This window comes from Crassostrea angulata, chromosome 5, assembly GCF_025612915.1.
Source record: "Crassostrea angulata isolate pt1a10 chromosome 5, ASM2561291v2, whole genome shotgun sequence".
NCBI lineage: Eukaryota > Metazoa > Mollusca > Bivalvia > Ostreida > Ostreidae > Magallana > Magallana angulata.
Genome location: NC_069115.1, coordinates 13857748 through 13881078, shown reverse-complemented (window position 1 = coordinate 13881078; position 23331 = coordinate 13857748). Strand labels below are relative to the sequence as shown.

The 23331-nt window shown below is 33.2% G+C and overlaps 1 protein-coding gene across 1 annotated transcript; it reads right to left on the bottom strand.

Moving 5' to 3' along the window:
* Positions 1 to 1983: 1983 nt before the first annotated feature.
* LOC128184770 (acid-sensing ion channel 1-like) lies at positions 1984 to 10738 on the bottom strand. Its single transcript, XM_052854358.1, has 8 exons — positions 10535 to 10738; positions 9480 to 10035; positions 6992 to 7090; positions 5760 to 5940; positions 5183 to 5239; positions 4590 to 4740; positions 3696 to 3787; positions 1984 to 2704 (listed from the first exon to the last, which is right to left on the bottom strand). Exons 1-8 carry the CDS (start codon positions 10705 to 10707, stop codon positions 2544 to 2546), a joined length of 1470 nt encoding a protein of 489 aa, XP_052710318.1. The 5' UTR covers positions 10708 to 10738; the 3' UTR covers positions 1984 to 2543.
* Between the last annotated feature and the right edge of the window lie 12593 nt (positions 10739 to 23331).

Sequence of the window (23331 nt, the reverse complement as noted above, 5' to 3'; positions counted from 1 at the left end):
AATATTTTTTAATGTGGCCCTATTCGGCTTTCGTACATTTCCCTATATATGAAGTCGTTCTAATTTCTTTTGAGCTCCTTTCAAAACGCCCGTACCATCTCCATTAAGTAGAGTTGTGTGACTTGATAGCGACTGAAGATCTACCTATGGATTTAACACAATTCAATTTTCTAGATCGGCGAGCTTGTTGAAAAGAAATATTAAGGCAAGCTAAGCAATTAATGCTATGAATATTAAAACGTTTTGGGAAAGATTTAGTACTAAATATTTCAAAAGAATGAGTTTGAAAATTAAGATAGACAAAACTAGCGCGCTAAATCTATACAATGTACATGTAGCTTTACGGCGGCCTACAGACCTTCGGATATGACGTTTTCTTTTCTGTTCTTTTTTTCCTTTTTTTTTCTTTTTTTCCGTCTTTTTTTTTTTTTTTTTACATTAGAAGATTCCGGTCCTATTAATTTATTTATTAATCCACAAATCGCACTAATTTTAAAAGTCACTTCAACTCAAAACTCATCTACCCTATAGCTTTTCTTTTTCTTAATGAATCCATAGTGTGGATTTTATATGAATGACTGTGTAATCATGGATCTTCCTAGTATATACAGGCACGTAGCATCGGGGGGGGGGGCAGCAACAAATTTTTTTTTAAAATCTACACATAAAAAATTGAATGATCATGGAGTTTGCCCCCTCACTTTTTTGGGAGTATTTAAAACATTTGTATGAAAATAACGAAAGGAAGGAAAGGAGGAGTGAAATTGAAGTATTATACCCCCCCCCCCCACCCACCCCCCCCCCCCCCCCCCCCCCCCCCCCCCCCCACGGATTAGGATTTTGAAGATTTTGGAAAACTTTAAATTTTCCTTTTTCCTTTTTTTTTCTTTGCTTGTCAAGATTTTTTGGATGAGTCTGCCCCCCCCCCCCTTTCAAAAACGATGCTACGTGCCTGATGTATTCGCAAAACCGATAATCAGATGTGATTTATGATTGAAATTGAAGACACGAATTTTGAAAAGTGTTTGCATTTGATTGGATTGGTCGGTCACAGTTGTGGCCGTATGAGGCTTCCGGCAAATTTTATTATGTGCGCACGCATTGCGCATCACACTAGTCTACTTTGTTTACTATGCAGTGACAGCTTAGTGTAAATCTTCAATTATTATAACATTTTGTAGATTACTAAAACACATTATTCTTATGTGTTTGCCTTGAGATAAGAACATTTATACAGTATCTTAATGATTCAAATCACATTATCTTCATATAATCTTATTCGGAAATACATTTCACTTACTAACAGTCAAATTTATATATTCCTCGTTATTTCGGAAATCAACAAAACAGCGCGATATACCTTATTATGTTTTTTATATGATATTCTTTCCCAATACATTATCATGAAGTTGACTGATTATATCACATGCCGATCATTCCTTTAAAAGAAATACTTGTATTTACCTTATACATGTACATGTAACTAAGGCGGGGCATGTTTTGGTGACTGCTAGCTTTATTCAACAATTGGAGCATCGTTCGGTCTTTTCCGTCAAGTCGAGGCTTGACAAGAAAATCCAAGCGATCTTTCGTTTCGTTTTTTTTATGTGAAAAGTGATTTTAAGTGATTATTGAAACAATTTTTACTTTCATAAAAATGACATTTTTAATGTTAGCATTTTGTCTCGATTGCAATATAATACCAATTTGCAGTTAAGACTAAATAGAATATGTTTGTGTTTAGATAAAGGGGATCATCGCAATTCAGAAGTGATTATAATTGATATATTGTAATTCTAAAATGTCATACTGAGGATGAAAACTGTCTATAATCTGGTTTAAAACGAGGTTTTATAATTATGCCCATGTGTAGTGGCTTGTATTGTATGAACCTGTACGAGTTATTAAATGTATGATAAACCTCAATATATAGTACATGTATATATATTGCATACGTGTCCACGATTATCTATTGTAATCGGATATCATAATTCACTGCTGTATTTGTTCTGTTATCGGCCCACCTTTTATATTTTTCCGGATTGCATTAACTACTGTAAACTTGTTGATTTTACCCGCTGTTGCGGGTTATGTAAATTTCATATTTTTTACATATAGCGGGTAACGTAATTTTTTTTGCAATGTCGCGATCTTCATATCCTGCATGAATCACCAGGGATTAAATAACTGCTCTCGCTATACCATGTAACAGTATGTGCGGAAAGAATGAGTTTTATTGGTCCAAGGGGGTATAAGATATGCTTCAGACAAATGATATCAGACAGACAGACAGACAGACGGAGTAATCACTAGAAGGCATCTACACTCATTCGTATCTAACTATATAACATTGTTACTTGTCAAAATATTTGATAAAATACAATCAGAAAAAAGTGTTTATGTTCACACAAATATGTCAGTCACACTTTAAATTCTACAAAATGCATGTATTGTGCGCATAATTGATTAATGACATTGTAGAAGGTTTCTACAATCTGCTTCGTCGATGCATGTACACACTTTAATTAACTCAGGATACCGAATTAGTTTTTGTCAGCCCGTTCGCTACTTATGACGTTGCACTTTGTCCAACGCAACATCCGTCTGATCAGTACATACAGGGCGAGGGCAAAAAATTCTATCCATTCTGTCAGAGTTAGAATACTGGCTCCGAGAAAAATCCCTAAATATCCACCGACATTTCCTGCAAAATGAAAAAAAAAAAAAATATGGTGAGGTGATGTCATAACTAAGACAAGAGGCCCCTGCGCCATATCGCTTATCTAAGTCGCGTAACTATTCTTGAGTGAGTTGTGATTCCCTTCCTTACCTAACCGCCCAAAGAACCGTAACTATATTTGTGATGTTTATAGATATGCCTATATATATGCTAAATATGACACCCCCTGGGCCCATTTTCTATTTAATTTCGGTTAAAACTCTGGTTTGAACACATTTTATTGCATAAAAATATACAAATGGTTTGAACACAAGCTCTTACAACTTTCGAGATTATGACCATGTATAACAATCTACAGTCATCTGTGTAAACGTTAGGAATGAGAGTACATAGAAATACATATTGTTTTAAAAATGGTAAAATTATTGAGCAAGCGTACATCTTCATGTATTGATAAAACAGTCCTTTTTTTAATTAAATGGTCTAGGCGTTAAAATACTGAAATCAAATAAATCTTCTATATGTATCGCATACCATAGCATAGCATACGAATCTCATAGCATTGCATAAAAATCTCACAGCATATTATTAAAACTGCATATCATAGCATAGCATAAAATTGTAAAAAAAAAAAAAAAAATATGCATGAAATTACTGTAAATAGGTTAGCAGAGTGAGTAATAAGATGGAAAACATGCTATTGTATTATATTTATTTGTAAGTAGTAGTTTTTTTTTATAGAAAAGGATGTGGAATGAAATGTCTCTTTGGGTGGTAACAAATTATAAAGCATGCAGTATCTGTTTTTAATTATGAGTTTTTAGAAATCTAAAGCAAAAAATCGCTATGAAAAATATATGCATGTTTAAGTAATGCTTCAAACAATCGGCATTCTTCTTTTAAGAGTCTTTCATCCTCAGTTTAAAAGATTAATCTCTTCTATCTATCAGGGACCATGAGGCAAAATAACGAAGTAATGTACTGTACCTGTTAGTTTATAAAAATGATAACCTACCTAGGACAGAAGAGAGCTCTATTTTGGAAACTTGTTCCACACTCTCGACGACGAACGTCTCGTAGAAGAATCTAAGTTCTATATGATTCTTACTGAAAAGATGAAAGAGAAGAGATGCATAATTGTCTTGAAAGGGTGAGATCTTTATAAAATCAGTTGATATTTCTTTGTACATCAATTCAAGACCTCTTTCAAACTCGAAAGTGTATATGTCGTAGAATATTTTACAAACATTTCTGGATTTTAAATGTAAATGATTCTGTGAGATGCATACATGTAATTGACAGATCTAAACATCCATGCAATAACTAAGCGCATTCAAATACAGAATACTTTTCAGAAAAATGTTATATTTATATACATTTTATCAATATTTCACAAAAAGATAGAATAGGTAATAGACTTTGAGTTTGAACATCTTCCCAAGTCAAGGGTTTCCGATCCGCTCCCTTCACCAAAAAGACAACACATGTGCAGGTTAATGATTATGCCATCCAGTGAGTATATATACTTATTTTGGAACTTTTGTGACCTCTTGTTCGGACCAATCAGGGAATGCGTTATAAACAGAAACACTATAACAACATGGCTGCTCCCAAGAATAAAATCGAATTTGTAGAAAAGATGGATTCACTCAGACTAAAAACCGATAACAGTAAGTCAAATACTTACTTTTCCGTCTCAAATTTATTCGACAACGGTTCAATATTGATCAATGCACAATTAGCTTCATCATTGAAACAACGTTTCTTATTGGATCATGCAAACTTGTATGACACCTACCAACGTGCGAGGTTTCTAACCCCGTCAAACTCTACCAATTCGATGAAGGTTTTTATGTAGAGCGGAGCAGATTGAACCCTCGACTTGGGAAGATGAGTTTGAATTACTTACTGAATATCATTTATTTTCACACTTTCAAAGTATCGCTGATATTTTTCGGACGGAAGTCTGGCGAATGATAACTGTTTCTCAAATGACACCAGTTTACACATTTGTGGGCATTCACAAGCTTGTTGAAGAGAAAAATCACCATCAAATTGATCTAAAAGGGAAAAAAAACGTGAATATACTGTGAATGTATTTACATGTATATCTGACATTGATAATATTCAGTAGAAATCAGTTGTTAAACAAGGTGTGATAATGTGCAATTCGTTCTACATGTATTTGTTTACAAGTACATGATATTTTGACTTTTGTACTTAATTAAACGGAAGCTGCTTAAGAAAGAAAACAAGACAATTAACAGCAGAATACTGTTAATTGTACGGATGTCAATTTTACTCAGAAAGACTATTCCATTAATCTTTTTTTCTTGCGACGCTTACACATGAATGAGCTATATATCATCTACGGCGACTCGTCAAACGTGTCGCGTGGGTGGGTGGGGGGTGGGTTGTAGCCGATGATCGTCGTTACCGTGCGATAATCGAGAATTCGAATACTCGTTGACATTCCTACTAAATTTTTGTAAAGAACAATACCTTTAGCATCTTTAACACAGTTATACTCCTGAGCGAAGGTACAGATTTCTTCTTCGCCTGTGGAAAGAGAGAAAGAGAGATGAATTATCCAGATACAGTGATATTTTCGCCCGTGTTATTTTTGCCCTTTCTTACTTGAGAACGGTTCCGCACCGTCTTGAATTTGCTCTGACCTATTAAAGTTCAAAGAGAAATAATTTGAAACATTTGAATTTGCTCAGACTAAAATTTGCCCGCTGACAACGACAGAAAAAGGGGCGAAAATAAAAACTGGCGAATATGTCCTTGTCTACGGAACTGTACTCATTTCCCCGCTAAAATTATGAAAATTGTTATCTTATTATATGTTTTTTTCTATTGATTTATCCTCCGTAAAATATATTTCCATATAAATCAATCGAAATAACATGTAATTGAACAATTCGTATTTAAATGAAAACTACACGTATTATATTTTCAAGATAGAGATGAAACAATCGTTAGAAATGTTCTGTAACTATTTACTAATGAAGGTTATTACACACTATAATGTTCAAGATTTTCAAAAAGATAATCAGCAAATTAAATTATTAATTACCGAAATCGTTAATGTGGCGGCAGGTGCAGACTTTGAAGATGTACCTTGCTCGGCATTCTCTGAGGCAGGCAAACAAACTGTAGTTGTGGTAATATTTCAATGGGTTTTGAAAATCCGGGTCATTGTTGTCAATGCAGTACTTGTCTCCAAACGCTTTGTACGGTTTTTTAAGGAATGTGTACTGTCATAGATATAATTAATAGTTTAATAAATCCATGAATACCAAATGATAAACCTCAAATTCAATAACTGTTTAAATTTGTAAAGCCTTATACATGTAAAATGAATACCTAGTAATCTATTTTGATACATAATTACACACGTTTAAGATGGGAAACATTTGAAAAGATAAAAATTATCATCAATAATCTAAATTACATGATGATGATAAGGCGCGACTCTACAGATTTCTTCAAAAGCGCAACGCGCAGAGATTTAACCAAGTAAAATTAATGGCAAGTTTCGCATCTTTAAAACAATGTTACCGTCGACTCCGTAACGCTTTCTGTGATTGTTCGATACATTTATTTTTCAAACAAACAATGAAGTTCATTCTGGCTTCACAGAACATGACCTTCGGTAGGTCGTCCTCAGATCTCTCTGTGGCTTGTGCTATTCACGTTTATATTGCCGCTTAAACTCCGCCCACCATAGATACGCCATAGCAACTGCGCAGCCTCGGAGGAAAGAGTAAACAATGGTGGCTTTTACAAACATTCCCAACATTATTTTATCTATTATTTTGATTGCATACTTTAGAAATGCTTTATTGTTGTTTCGTGCGAAGAAAAGGCGATACAATAATTTTTTCATGAACGGTTATGGTCATGCAGTAAAAAAATACAACACCACAAACAAAACCGTAGAAATAACGGCCATTGAATTTTACCGATCAAATGTCTTTGGTTCTGAAAGTGGTATAAATTCGGCTCCTTTCAGTTTGTCTCAGTCTGGATACTGACTTACGGGTGCTAAACGAACAATATTTTACCATTTTTCTGGCACGTGAATGTTTAACTCTTACTTTATTCCAAACTACAATGTAATCGATCGATGTCTATTTATTTACGTAGTTTAAACAATAACCGATGTTCATGGCGCGATTTGGGGGCGGGGTTTATTTTTCACTTCATTTCATTGGTCAAAATATAAGTTCATGAACTTTAATGGAACGATGTATTGTAGGGATGTAACTGTTCAGCATACTGATGTACAGATAATAGAAGCCATACCTCTCTCTTTATTATTGGAACATATGTCACTGTACCACTGCTAACAAGGAAAGAATTTTCTTCCATGTTCGGTTCCACATTCCGATCATGTATGGCCACCTAAAACAATTTGATTACTTACATGTAAGTTACTTGACAAAGTGGAATAATTATATTTTGTAAGCTATACCACAGGCGCTCACCTTCTTAATCAGGGTATCAAAAATTACATATATCTATACATTAAATACTTGAACGTTTCGACGGTTTGATCTATTTTACCTTCGGAAGCGGTCAAAGTTAATTTTTTGCATATCACTATATACATGTTGTATTCCCAGACTTCATACCTTGTGAAAAAGTGTGTAAACTGTTAACGAAAATGAAACATCGTTTGAACATGGGCATTATTGAATCCTTTACTATTCGCGGGAGCCAATTTTAATGGATTGTAGGTTTTTTGCTATCCGGGTGAAAATGTAATTTAATTTGTAGATGCGTGGAATTTAAGTTTCAGAGACAACTCTTTGAAAATTTGAGGATGCTACCCAAGAATTCCACGAAAATTGATTCAACACAAATTCTGATGATTTCACAGTAGTTTGAAATGTTAGTCATTTCCGACCGCCGTCTGTGACATACAATGGCAGAAAGTCGCAAGTCATATTGCTTTTATAAATATAGGAATGATTTTTATTTAAATACACTGATTTAGATTTGGATCATCTATGAGCTAGGCTGGTGACATATAATCACTGCCGATAAACATGCAAGAAGAATTTAAAAAACAAAACAAAAAGCTCTATCCGAATATATTATTTTTGTTTAGAACAGTTGTTTAAGGTGGTATGAGACATCTATCGATATTAATGTGGAATAAATTTAAGGTACATTATCATAATGATTAAAAGACTTTGACCGGTTTAGAATTTCCAAATTTTACAATATTTAACCACAGAATACGTTTTCAAATTCTGGGGAATTTTTTTTTTTTTTTATAAATTCCCAGCGGGATTCGAATCTAGACCTACAGATTTGTCTTGATCCCCCTAACCCACAGCGCCACGCTGTTGCATAAGGGTTTTGGGAAAGAAACTACTTATAAAATTGCACTTGATTTTATTGTTTATTTCGAAAAATAATACGTCACCACATGGAAGTGTCCACTAACACCTTAATTACAAGTGACACTCGATGGCTCGAACTCAAATCTCTCGAAGTTTTTAATCTCTCGAAATCAGACCTCGGTCCCGTTATATATATTTAATTCTTTTTCATTCTTGTAACTGGGAGTGGTTGCTATGTACACACGTGGCCGTCCAAGCGTATAATAGCTCTGAGTGGACCCGACCTTATCTTGATGGTCGAGTGAACGCCTAGGGGCTAGCGTGGTAGGATTACGTAAGTGACGATACCCCGTTCTTCCTTCGAAGAGTAGATAGGTAATTTGTAACTGTTTCATTTATTTCAACAGCTTGTGAATATCATGTTATATTACACCCCTATTTACCTATTATATTCTGTGATTAAGGAAAATAATATACTACAATTTTTTTACGTGAAAAAAATAACAACTTAATAACCACACAACTTAGTTCTGTGATAGACTATCCTTCCATGTTATGAATGTAAACTTCCGGCTACTATAATTTTAGAACCAAAATGACCGGAACAAAAAAGTCCAGTTTTTTAAACTTTCGATCACTTGAACTCTTGATCTCTCGAAGTTTAATCATTCTTCCCTGAGGTTCGAGTTATTGAGATTAACCTGAATTTAGGAGGCCGATTTGGGGGTTTTTTTGCGGAAAAACTACAGTAGCAAAACTCTTAATCTTTTACCCAATTGTCATTTATACCAATTCCAGTTACTTTAAGGGACCATCTCAAAATAGAGGTACATTTATTATTTATTATAAGAAACTGTCATTTTCCACACTTCGAAGCAGATTAAAATAATACTACCATAGCTTTTTTTCTCAAATTATTAAATATGATTGTTAATATCATTTCCTACCTTATGTGTTAAAAATACTAAAATCTACCGTCTTGTTTTTAGTGGGGATCATCTCAAAATATTAAAATGGATCAAATTTTGCTATGTATTTGGAGCATTACGAATGAAGATTAGTAACATGGATTTATTAAAAAAAAATGTCCCCGAGGATAGCATAATTCTGTGTATAAAAGTTCAACAGTGTACAATTTATACTTTTTCTTTTATGTTATTCCTTATAACGTACTCCTACAAAGCTTCATTTTATCATTACGTCATAAAAGCGCAATGGCAATGTTCCCCTACCGCACAGCAGAAAAATCGTTTAAAAAACAAAACTGTTCTTTGAAAATCTGATTATTTTTATCCGTATTTTGTTCATTGTGTTCAATTTTATAAATGTCAATCCACTGTATTATACTAGAATGCGCAAAAACATGCGCAATGAAAACTAAAGTCGGCCTCTCTAATTGTCCCTTTAAATTTTAATTCTAAAACATTTGATCTTATGCTTACTTTGAGACCGGCACCCATGTTTTCAGGAAATATGTAATTGTCCTGGTCAATGTAGACAAACATTGTTAAGCCCCGTCTGCTTCCGATCATTTTGCTGACCAATGGAGGGGTTTGAGAGGGTCCATTAAAGGAAAAGCACATCCCAGCGTCAGTAACTCTATACTTTATATAGCTCTGTGTTGACAGGCGTACCCCTCCGAACTCGATGTAATAAACGCAGCTTTTATTAAATGCTGTATGCCCAAGCCATGAATCATTTCGTTTCTCGTGCAAGACTGAAAAACGAGGGTCAGATGTGTTGAACTGCTCTGATAGGTCGAAGCGGCCGAACACGTGTGTTGCCAGGAAGTACCAATTCAGAGCATCTGATTGGTTGATGCTAGAGATGTTGATGGGGCTCAGGTTGCAAACGGTAACTGACGGAAACTCAAGCTCGGCGGCTGCTTTGAAATTTCTTTTGATCAATGTTTCGTACAAGAAATAATCTAAGCTGTATAACACGAAGACGGTGATTAGAAGAGCAAGCATAACACTGGTCATGACGGCCCAGAAAACCCTGGAAAGTAGGAGAAATCACTTGTATATATATATTTACTATATTTATTTGTTTCGTTTCTTTTTTCGTTTCTTTTTTTTCTGTTCAATTGTTTTGTTTTTGTTTATTTTTTTTTATTCATAATCATTTTTGGTTTGTTTATTATCGAAGTGAAAACAAAATGCTACAGCTACCAAGACTCGGTTATGAATAAAAATGATTTTACATTTTAACTTGTACGAAATGCATAAGTATCCCATTTTGCAATAATAATTTTTTGAATGTTAAGGTATACAATATGAACTTATTCACGTTTCATTTTAAGAAGAATAAATTGTAGTCTACATGTAACACATTTTTCAACCAATAAAAGTCGTTATTTTAAATATGAAATTATTTTAAGATTCGGAGTACTAGTAATTCTCATTAAAAATCATATTTACTTTTATTCAATTAATTCATTTTAATTCATTTTAATTCCTTTTTTTTAAATCAAAATTGAGAATAAAGCTATATTTACCCGTGACACATTGTTTTCCCCCTGGATATTTTGCTGACGCCGTGGAGGGAGGTGTTATTTATCATCTCTCCCCACATCTTCCAAAGGGAAGTGTCTGTAGATGACGTCACAGGACGACTCTCCCCGGGGAAGGTATCCGTCTCCCCGGGCCATCCCTCCTTGGTGTCCCCCATGTATAATGCCGTCTGACGATGAACTATTCATTCGACCGCATTTATATAAATTCACTTTGTCTTGAATTTTATTTTGCTATCTACGTCATTTTGAACTACATGTTGCAATCGAAAATGACATTGATTTTTCAAACTTGATTTTAATTGGTATGATTGTGTAAGCGATGTCGATTGTTTAATTTGAAAGAACCTCTTACACAATTTGATTAACTAGATATCGTCTACATCTCATTGGTCAACATAGGTAGCCATTATTCGTTTCTCATTATTTGATAATGTTAATAGCCATTATCTTTCGGATATTGCTTTTGCCTTCTCTGTTAACTATAAAAGGTTGTGTCGTCAACGGCCAATAATTCTTTGTCTTACGGTTTGAGTAATGATTGCATACGTAATTATTTGTGAAATCCCGATACATTTACACGTGCTGCTATAGATCAATCAGATGGTTAGGATACCAGGATGACGTAGAATGTAGATTACGTAGAATTCAGTAATTGGGACAAACACTTATTGTAGTCATGTTCACATCAGTTGAAAAAAAATGAGGTAAATAGACATAGGAAAAATATACGCATATTTAAACAACAATGTTCTTTTTTTCATCAAAACTAAAAAAAAAATATTAATTACATGAAGTGCTCGGTATTCAGATGTTGAAATCTTAAAGTTTAACCTTGCTGCAGGTCTGTAGCTCCCAGTCTGAAAAAAAATTAGACCAGGAGCTACAGACCTGCAGCTATCTTTAACTTCAGTCACTTTTTCTTCACTAATAATGATCAAGTTTAGGATTAAAATCATAAGTGAAATTTTAAAGCAGATCAGGCCCAACCGTTACCAACTTTCTTTAAGTCACTCAGCCCCAGGTGTTGAGATTTTACCTTAGTTGTATACACTTTTTCTTTTTAGGGATTTGAGTTGAGGACTGATTGATTAGAAAATTTCGGTGACAATGGAGCCCGGTCGGTCCTGAAATAGGTGTGTTGTCGGTGTGTGAATATATAATGACAACACTGATAACTATGTTATTACATTTAAAAAATTGATACCATTTTCAGAGACTGTACAGGAACAAAAATTGTTTACTACACACATTATTGCGTGGACCCTGAGGTCCACGCAGAAAATATATAAGCGAGGTTAAACCGGATGCTATGGGGAAAATTCAGCCTGCGCATGAGCTAGTCTGGTTCCTGTGGGTAATGGGTAGCTCAGGGAACCAGGCTAGCACACGTTTATCTGAATCTGGATCGGGATTCCGTGCCATATGCACACATAAGTTCAAAGGCGCTGTAATTGTAAAGCTGTCGGTACACAGTACAGAAACAAAGTATTCCTTTTAAAGAAATGATTTGCATGTGATATGATCAATCAGTATTATGAAATAAGTTAATGTTGTGCCGAAACTACAACATGCATCAAATCGCATAATTTGCAATGTTTTGTTGTTCTCCCAATACACATGTAACTTAACTTTACATTTACAGTAGGCGAGGCTAGAAAAATTCCCGATTAAATTTTTTTAAGCATTTAAGTATGATTGAATAATTATGTCACTATAAAAGTTTAAATCTCAAGAAAAATGCATCAAAATATGAAATTTTTAATTTACACAAAGCTGTCACTGCATAGTTAACAAAGTAGTGCGAATCGTTATGTGTGCGCAAATAGTAGAATTCACCAAATACTATACATGCAAACTTCATTCATAGATAGATCATAATTATTTCAGAAGTATGAATCCTTTAAATTCTGAGATAAAAAGTCAGGGCTATACATACATGTATACGTAATGCAACGTACAAATTTAGTGGTTAAAAGCAGAGGGCTAGAGTCGGTGGAATCTCTGATAATCTTAAGGCTTTCACGTTTTCGTTGGAAACACATGCAAATGGTCCACGTATTGTAGTCCTTTTTTAAAGGACAGGAACTTGTTATATACAATGTACGATAAAATTGTTGTTTCTTAGAATGCGTGTCAGAGATATCGACTGTCTACCTAAAGGTGAAACTTTGCGGCATCTTCATTTTTACAAAAAAAAAAATGAATAAAAATCGAGTTGGCGTCACATTGCCTTTTGAATTGGCAGACATAACATACTAGTATACTGATATATTTACATGTCCCAGTGTCTTTGCCTGTGATAACACTACGTGTCGATTTTGTACTATATAACCCATAACTTCAAATGAAGCCAAATTGAGGCACCGGCGGGGTTTGCTTATTTATATTTGAATATTAAATTTTACAATGGTTTAAAATTATAAACAAATATAAGTTATAAGGAATCATTCTTTGAATATTATGATCATATCATATCAAATCTATCATAAAGCCCTTCGGGCTTTATTGGATTTGATCACGCCACGACCAAAATTATTACCTCATAATACTCAAAGAATGATTCCTTATTCCTTAAATGATGATATACTATATTCACCGTGAAGTCTTGAAATTGAATTTTGCCTATTAAATCTGGAAATAACTTTGTTAAGAGTTATCTTTCTTAAACTTCAATGCATTTTTAAATGCTCATACCGGGTACATCTTGATATTCAATTTGATTAAATGTTTTACCAACCATTTCCGTCTTTCTAGCAGGGTTGAATTTTAAAGAATATCACATGCAGTAAATCAACAAGGCAACGCCCCCCCCCCCCCTTACACTTTTTTTTCTCGAAACTTACAGATTTATATGAACATACATGTAGAAAAATGATTGTGTAGAAATTGTTTACAACACTTCCCTCTTTGTTAGGAGCATTTTGAAAACAACATGGACAATTAGCATTTCAAAAGTAGAATGAAAGAAGCATTTTTAAAATAGTACGCACTCGTTACTCCCCTCCCCCACGGATCAAAATTTTGAAGGTTGCAAATTTAGAACAACCCCCCCCCCCCCCCCCCAACTTTCCAAATCGGTGCTACGGCCTGCTTTAATTTTCAACATAACTTCAAGTTTATACTATTACCGGTGTTTAGTAAAGAAATATTCGAAATGGTTTAGCATTACAGTTTGAAAAGAAGCTCTTCTTCTTTTAAAGGAAATTGCAGCAACATCATTTAAATACGACCACAACCTTATAGTCCTTGCTAATTGTAAATCATATATTTATAAATGCAATAGACGATAATGATGAGTTAATATCACGAGACATAGCATAGTAGTGTTAAGAAAATTGATTGGGGTAAATCACCTTGCATTGTCTTTTGTGATCTTTCAAAAAAATTTGACATAGCATGGCATGAAGGCTTTTCTTTTTATATTACAAACGAATGGTATTTGTGGCGAACTTTTTCAATGGTTTAGTAGCTATTTGTGTTTTTAAAAATATAAAAAAAAGATGTACATGTAATATTATAATAATCCTGCCTAAGTGTTAATGCAGGAGTGCCACAAGGATCTGTACTTGGCCCTTTCTGTTTTTCATTTATGTCAATAAAGCACAAATTATGTTGACCTTTTCTAGATTATACGCAGATGGTAGTTCAATTCAATAAGTAGATAAAATAAATTAAGAAATATAGACAATGCATAAAATCGTGACCCTAAGATACTAGTATTAGAAAAATTGCCTGATGATTGGTTACTTAAATTAACCCTAATGAATCAAAAAACTGCATTTTTTAGCAACTCAAAACATTGTGAAACCCATTGATTGTGTTTTCCATATGCAGAAAAGGATTAATTTACATGCATTTACATGCATAAACATTTCTTTTGTGATGATCAGCTAAAGAAATTTATTATTGTGCTTTAATTGGATTATCACTTTGATGTTGACCAATATAGGTGATTGATTTTTTTCAAGATTGTCAATTATAGATTCTGGTTCTCTTTATAAACATTCAGGCCTAGCATTTTCTGATGATTTGAAATGGTCTGTGTACATCAATGATAAAGTGAACATCGCTTGTGCAAAAACTAGGACTCTAGGACTACTTGAGGAACTAAAATTCACTTAAGACAGAGACAAATGATCAAATTTGATATATTTAATTTTTGTATTAAAACTAATATTAGAATATGCTTCTGCTTTATGTAAGGGTTGCTCTTCCGCAAAAATTAAAAAGTTAGAAAAAGTACAGCTACACGCCCCAAGAATTGTCACGGGACTTCCAATTTTGGCCTCCGATGAATCATTGCATATTGAAACGGGATGGGAATCTTTGGATAAAAGATGGAAAAATGCTAAACTAACGATTATGTATAAAATTCACTACACAATATCTTAGTGAATTGCTAACATTTATAGAAAATATATACTTCTCGCTACAGTTCTCGTTATGAAGACAATTATATACAACCTAGAGTTAAAAACGATCAAATATAAAAATTCATTAATTCCAAATGCTATGAGCAATAGGACCCACTATATAATTTCGGATACAATGTAAGCAACACACATTTGTCAGTTTCAAAGAAGAATTTCTAATAATTCCAGTGATACAGATTTAAAATAAAAGTTCCAAAATATATTTTGCATGGTAATAGAGTACTAAGCACAATTCATTTAAAATTAAAAGCACATTGTTTACTGAATTATTGTTAACACAGAAGAAATGTTATTGATTCTCAAAACTGAATACGTGGAGAAAAGAGAAAATTTATATCACTCTTTATTTGTTTGGATTTTTTATGATTTCAAGTTTCAATGGTCCTTCCATTGCATTCAAATGAATTATTTAATTCTTTTGAGTGTACACACTACCAAACTAATTTGTATACCTAAGGCTTTACATTTTGAAACGTCAGCATGCATATAATGTATACCTTGGTTTGTCATCACTGGAGACGAGTTCCATTTTCAAAAAATAAATATTTATAATTTTAATTACAAGTGTACGAGGGTTACAAAACCTCCGAACTCGGAAGATCTCGAGCATTTTTTTTTTTCAATTTATCATCCGGGTACTTTCATTTTTTTTTAAAAATCACATACTATTTTCATCACGAGGGTTACAAAAACTCTGAACCCGGAAGATCTCCAACAAATTTTTCAATGTTATCATCAAGGTACTTTTATGTTGTTTGCAATACAAAATCCCCGTAGACTTTTCATTTTTTTTTTCTCTAACTATATTGAAAGCTGACAATCTAGAAGAGGCGTTTTAAAACAGAAATCGTGGAATTCCTTTATAATAAACACTGCTATAATTTATAAATATTGAAAAAAAATAATGAGCATCTTGTGACGTAGTTTAGCCGTTAATTTTCTAATAACTTAACATGAAATCAAACGCTGTATAGGACAACTTCTAAATGGCACCCCGAGGATTACAAAACCTCCAACATTTGATACATTTTTGCGTCCGTTTTTTTAATATTCCAGAAGTTAAAAGAAGTTTATACAGTTTGAATTGTTCTGAGAAGAAAAAATATAATAATCAATACCCTTACACCCGTTTCAGCTTCATGCGGGAATCAAGAAATATTTCCCGGGTCAGGGGTGGAGGTAGGGGGGGGGGACAGTTTCCAAGGGATGGTTTTGTTTGCCATGTGTGTTAGGGTTAGATGTTTGAGTCCTTTTGAGTATTTTTCTATTTTTTGTATTTACTTTGTGAAATAAAGAAATTTGAATGTTCCTTTACGGGATTCAGACAGATATCCTAACACCTCTAGATACGCGCATGAGTTCGTCAATAGGTTTTGGGAAATACAATGTATATAACCGGTGTGTATGTGGTTTATTCTTTGGGAGGGGCATTGGAGGTAAATTCTGTACTAAATTTTGTACCAAATTGAATCACATTCAGTCAGTTTTACCCTTGTTATGTTTCGTTGCGGGTGTATTTTATGATAAACAATTTATTGTTGTGAAAATTTGCCTAAATCGTAACAGATTAGCATCAATATGTTTTAAAAGTAGGCGTTCATAACAACACGCTTTGTTATACCTTAACATAAATAATACATTCGATGCCATTTATCCTTGTCATTAATGACCGAAAAGTTACGATTGAACATACTTAAGGTTTGTATATATATGTTCTCACAACCTAGTCCTAAGAGCCGGACTTTCATAAAACCAACTTTACACCCCTGCGAATGTGTTCGGAATGTTTTCATTATCTTTGCTAAGTATATAATAAATCAAGAGGTGCTCGAATGAAAGTTCACGAGACTTCACCGAGATTTGTTCAGTTCCTGTGAAATTTCTAGCAGAAATATAAGTGTTCGGATAATATTCTCAAAATACGTAAGTACTGGTCGTTTTTCATATCATATCCTACTTTGATTTATATTAAACCATTAAAATCTTTTAAGATGTATGTCTTATTTCATCGTCTAGCGGTTATTTATATTAAACGATAATATTAGAGTTATCGTTCGTGTTTAACCACGTGTAGAGTGGTGGAAAATATAAACATTGGGTTGCTTAATAAAATCATAGCCCTGTTTGATGCTTGTGGTGTGCAATACCATGTTTTTAGAAAAATAATGGGTGTCAGTTTTGCATAAAACCTAGTATATCGAGTCATTTTCAAGGAACATTCTGCATAAAATAGTATAGTCTGTTTCACCATTGATGCTATTACTAAGTCAGGCGCGGATCGAAAATTAATCCTAAGGGGGATCTCTACTAAAGCATGTTAATTGTTGCAACAGCAGACAAAAACTATTTGTTGTATTGTCACATTTGTTTCTAGAACACATTTTATCCACCAATTAATAAAGATATAGTTTAAAATCAATAAACCTCTAGATTTTATATTTGATTTCAAATACCAAGATTCTATATGTGAAATACACTATAAACACGAGGCATTTTTACTGCGAAACTGAAAGGGTCAAATAAAACCACGTGGTCTAAAATTTAAATGACAATAACATTCGCAGGGATGTTTTATTAGCTAGGTAAATTTAGCATTAAATTATATAAGATGCCGCAGAACATAGATCTAGAAAAGATAACGCTTTGCCTAGTACTAAACCCATGTTTTAGAAAATAATTTGAAAACAATTAAATGATGAAATGTTTGCTGAAGACAGAAAATGTTCTGTCATCAATTTTGTTGAAGATTCCAATCTCGAATACCGATAACGCGTGCAGACACGGGATGAACTTATATGAAATGTTCGATCATCTCGGTACATATATAATACTTTGTCCTGTTTAGAAGCTGTGAGTCTGCAAAATAAGCTATAATTGATCAAAACAGATATTAAGATAGAAAATGTCATATTTTTCGTAATTTTTTTCCAAGTACAACATCATTGTTCGAAAAATTATCTCCATTGATACTTTTGCTGAACAATGTTAGAATTCTTAAGCTTAAAACAATGTAAAGATTATATCGCAAATTTCACTTCCAGTCAATCCGGATCCGTACAAAAAGAACGAGACTTCAATTTCTTTCTTGAATTTAAAGATATGAATCACAACCAGATTTCTTTTAACAAGTCGCAGAATTACAATTCAATGGTCTTTTACCCCCTTACAACTCACGAATTAACAGAGAAACGGCGGTGTCACCAGATTAATGAATTTATATCTAAACTCCACTTAAAAGGGACTGTGTAACTGGGCAACCTAATTCGCAGACACCCCCAAGGATTTTACTACAACGCATTTAAATAAAATTTTCTGTCATTTACGACCAGTTAGCTTGTTTGGTGACATTTGCTGCGGATCTGAAACTACTCCGCCTTAATTCGAATCGCCTCGGACAAAGATATACATTATGATTGTAGACTTACGACTCGACAGCGATAACCTGGGTACCTAGAAGTCGCTACCGACCGACTCCATTCAAGAGCCACAAATTGCATCGACCGGGAAATTTTATCTTTCAATTTGAAGTGGGCTTTCGAGGATTTAGTCAATAGCCCAATATAGGCTTAAGTATGTGCAAAGAGAAGTTTAAATCTTTGTCCCTTTTTAAATAAACCAAGATTTATATATCCAGCGTTTAATATATGTACCCAAAGTATCTAAGACTCTCTCTCTCTCTCTCTCTCTCTCTCTCTCTCTCTCTCTCTCTCTCTCTCTCTCTCTCTCTCTCTCTCTCTCTCAACGATGGTTTTAGAAACTGTATTGCTTCTGCCGGTTGCTTACGATTTATAGAAAAAAAATCCGTTGAATGCATATCATGCTTTTTTTATCTTATTATTATTTTGGTTAATCTATAAGATAAGATTTTAATTGTTCTGCTGATGTTTTATATAATTGAAGTTTTGCTAGCAGTTTATATGTGTCTTTTTTTTTCTTAAAAAGTCACTCGTTCAGTTAAATATTTAAAAAGTCACTCGTTCAGTTTAATATATTTTTGCGTTTCAATGCACTATATGTGAATGGCTACATACTTAAGGTCTCCTGTTGTCGATTTGATTATTCAGACTTTTTTTTTCAAAGCAAAATCCGATAAAAAAAAATTTGATTAATCAGACATTTTACACATGTAACTTACAGACGTGTTAAGTGTCTGACAGTGTTTTTATTTTGACAATTTAAAAAAAAAAAAAAATTTCAATATCAGTCTTGAAAAAAATTATAAACGTTTTTTTGGTTATTTTATATATAATAATAATGCTTTATTTTTTCCTGCTGTTTCATTGTTAGCGAATATAAAAAAAGAACAAATTAACCTTTGTTTCAAAACGACAAATTTTTCTCCCTGCATGCACGGAATCTTTACACATTTCTAAATCACTCTTTTCATATCATTTTTACAAACATATCAAAACAATTCGCCAGGTGTCTGACCAATAAACCGATAAATCAATTAGGAGTCCGCAAAGATTCAATTTTATGCGCCTTTTTCACGACTTCTTGCAGGTGCGAAATAGCGGGGTATTGTTTGCCTACGTTGATCCCAGCGCCCCGACAAAATCTTCTACTGATGACGTACAGTAACCTTTGTAACCCCGAAGAATGTTGCCGCGATTCACTGAAGAGTTCCATTTCGAGTTGACACCCAGATTTCACTCTTTGAGGCAATCTACATTTGCCCCCTGAGGGTCAGGCCTACTTAGGAAGAGGTCTATTTATACCCACATGTTCAACAAATAATTTTCACACCAGCAATGTGCATTCTTTTGTCACTTATTATTTTTTTTTATTTGCTGCAATAATTCAATATGACGTAACATCCTTATATCCAATTTTTTGGAGAGAGAGAGAGAGAGAGAGAGAGAGAGAGAGAGAGAGAGAGAGAGAGAGAGGGGAGAGAGAGAGAGATCTTGATTTCAAAGAATATTTTTCAACGGTCAGTGAGGAAAATAACTATTTGCAGCCTCGGTGAAATGGAGTGGAGACGAATCTTACTTTTAACAAAACATTTGTTACATGTAGGTCACGTTGACTTTTGTCATTCTTTTTCAAATGTCGAGTTTTCATCAACAAATCATAAATTGTATTGTTCTACTTAAGATTCCTCCTACAAGTTGAGAAAAATTCAAGAAGTTGTGGACAACTTTGATAAAGGGAAGGTTTTTCAATGTGATCTCTCAAATCATTTAACGTCTCAAATAATACCGTTTATAACAACTTCGCTTAAGCTTCGCAGCAGCATCGTTAACGTAGAGTCACGTATGCTCTTCTTACATCATGGCATATTTAGCCACCTACATGCGTGATAAATGTGAACATGAAGTAAAAGTTTGTCAACTTGAAAGAAAATTATGTATACCTTAAAGAGAATTATGTTGACATGCAAGTTACCAATCTTTACTGAGAATCTGTTTAAAAAACTTACTTGACTGTACTAAGCCAGTTTTTTTTAATGATGGTCCTTTCTTCTGTCCCTTGTGTGCAAGTTTTATTTTTTCAATAAAATATGTCGAATTGCGAGATGAATATGTTGACATGCAAGATAATTATGTCAACATGCAACTTAACTATGTTGACATGCCAAAAATTTGCAGTCCGAACAAAATTATTCTAATCTAAAAAAAAAAATCAAATATTACCCACAAGTGATTTTCAACACGCAAGATGCTACTTATTTATGTTAACATGCGAAATAAATATTTTAACATGCGAGATAAATATGTTAACACGTGAGATAAATATGTTAACATGCGAGATAAATATATTAACATGCGAGATAATGTTGTTAACATTCGAGATAAATATGTTACCATGTTACTTTTTTGTTGATTTGCAACTTATTTTCGTCGATTTGCAACTTATTTTTGTAAACATGCAACCTAGTTATGTTTACATGCGAAAATAATATGCTGATATGCAACTAATTTATGTTGACATGCAACTTTTTTGTTAACATGCATAATCAATATATAATCGAAATTGTGAAGCTTTGGTTGAAAAAAAAAACATTTTTCCAGAAAATATTACCTACTGTAGTTTCATTAATATTCAAGGGCATCAATTTTCGCGGATAAAGTGAAAATCACAGTTTGAAGGATACTTAAATTCGTGGCCAATGACCCTATCAATACAAAATGTTAATAAAAATTGCACTTCAATGAACATTTAATTTCGTGGATCAGCTAAACAACGAAATCCACGAAAATTGGTATTCAACGAATATTGATGAATCCACAGTATGTTTTATAATACTATGCATATATTTGTCACCAAATTCAAGAACCTTTTTCTTAACCTTACAGCCACAAACTGCCAAAAATATATCCATCCTACTTTTTTATAGTAGCTTAATTCAGGAGCATTTAAGTTACATTAAAAACTGGTAATTTCAAACATTTTAAATTCCACCGGAACAGCCTTTAATAACGGGTATTCGCACGTTAAGTGATACTTTGTCTCTAGACTTTCTTAGATCTTAGAGTTCCATACAAATTCAAGCACAAAATACTTCGTACTGAAAAAGATAAAGTTTCTTTATCGAGGTTTGGCAAAAAATACAATCATGGTTAAGCTTAGGAAAAGTAATATTTAGCAACAGTGACCCGATCAAATGAGAGTGAGCATTCCTTTGTTCCACTGTTGTATCAAAACTTTAATTTTTGGTATCTGGATATCCTAATTTAAGTAAACAATTTGTTTTTAAATATGAGGCCCCGGAAATTCTATTTTTGATAAACTAAATGGTGTGAGTCCCCAGACAGTTTCCATCTTGCATACTTGTTTAGAGAATTTGTAAGAACCAAACGGAATATTTTTTTCTAGCTGATAATCTTTATAATCATTAGAAAGTGGACAAGAAATACACAGTGTCAAAGGCAGAAAAAGATGGAATAAGGTTAACCACCAAGTAGCAAAGGTGTGTCAGCTGCAATTTGGGATAACTTATATTCGGAATTCCTAACCATAACTGCAAAAACTTTAATATTTGTATTTTGTTTTATTAGGATAGGTAACATTTCTGCAATATATTGAATAAGTACAGAGCAATAGGTACTCCCTGTCTTAATCCACTATACATACATCAAACTGTTAAGAGAGGAAACCACACTCTAAAACTGAATCCTTGATCTGTGTATTAAAATTTTTATCCATGTAATCATATTTTCGTCGAAACCCAAATATTCTACAACTTTATAAATATATTTCCAAGATAATGGAATCTAAAGCTTTCACAAAATATATAACCACAAGGAAACCAGATATATGTGTATTCCGTGTTCCCGTTAAAGACCGTATAACAAACTAATATAGTCGGTTCTCCTATGTAATGGCCAGACTGAGTCCTTCATATCAACTATTTTAAAACAGGTGCTTTAACAGACATCCTGAAATTATTTTGTAAAGTACATTTAATAGGGTAATAAGATGCATTCTTATTTAAAAAGAAATTGTATGGGTTTATCCCCTTTTGGTAGACATGTAATATTTCCCAGATATGGGGAGCTCTCTTTTCATAAAAATATGGAAGACATCAGGAACAATGTGATGTTTGAGATCCTCCCCAAAAAACTTAATAAACCATCGCTGCCTGACATTTGTTATTTTTATACTTTTAAAAACATTATATGTTTTTACTCCTAATATGTCACCTTCAAGGGATATTGAAGTGGATGTATCCAACATTGGAATGTCAGTTTTTATTCTGGCTTCAAGATTAGTGTCAAAGAAACTAAAGCAAAACGGGATTTATAAAATATTTTTACCAGATGAAAGATATCACACTGGTCATATATTAATAGTGTTATTGTTGTGTGTTTCAACTTTTTTTTTATAGTTTTGTTTAGAAAGTTACGAGATTCTAATGAACAAAAATATTTGCATAGTTTTTATCCTTCTTCTATCTAATTTGACCTTGTAGTTTTCCCTTTCAAATCTTTTCGATATCAAACTTTTTTTTCCTGCCAAAGCTCAAAAAACTTTGTCTGCATTTTTTTCAATATCTTTCAATGAGGCATTTTTAATTTTTATTTCTTAATTTCTTTCTTAATATATGAAGAATATGAAACACATGTAGTACTGTTTCATATGTCCATAAGTAGAATTTCAAAACGGCACCATCACAATGGTTTATGTTACCATATTGTTGATTTGATCTTGGACTTTAAGAAAAGTTTGTTAAACCCTTTTTATTCAAGTGTTTTTCTTTCACAAGACTATTGTTAAATTTCCAAAGTCTACGGTCTATTATACAGTCGTTGAATAATTTTAACTCTAAAAGTACCGTGTCGCAATCCTACACCTATATTCGTAGTTAATGAGATTGTTTTTATTGTTTTGTTATATTCAACA

What these genes read in the sequence shown, in the direction of transcription:
- LOC128184770 (XM_052854358.1), bottom strand. Translation starts at nt 10,707, where the DNA reads ATGGGGGACACCAAGGAGGGATGGCCCGGGGAGACGGATACCTTCCCC. An exon ending in GGGAAAACAATGTGTCACGG is followed by an intron (nt 10,036 to 10,534) that starts GTAAATATAGCT and finishes CCTACTTTCCAG; the next exon opens with GGTTTTCTGGGCCGTCATGA. An exon ending in AGAGCTCTCTTCTGTCCTAG is followed by an intron (nt 2,705 to 3,695) that starts GTAGGTTATCAT and finishes TTCATTTTGCAG; the next exon opens with GAAATGTCGGTGGATATTTA.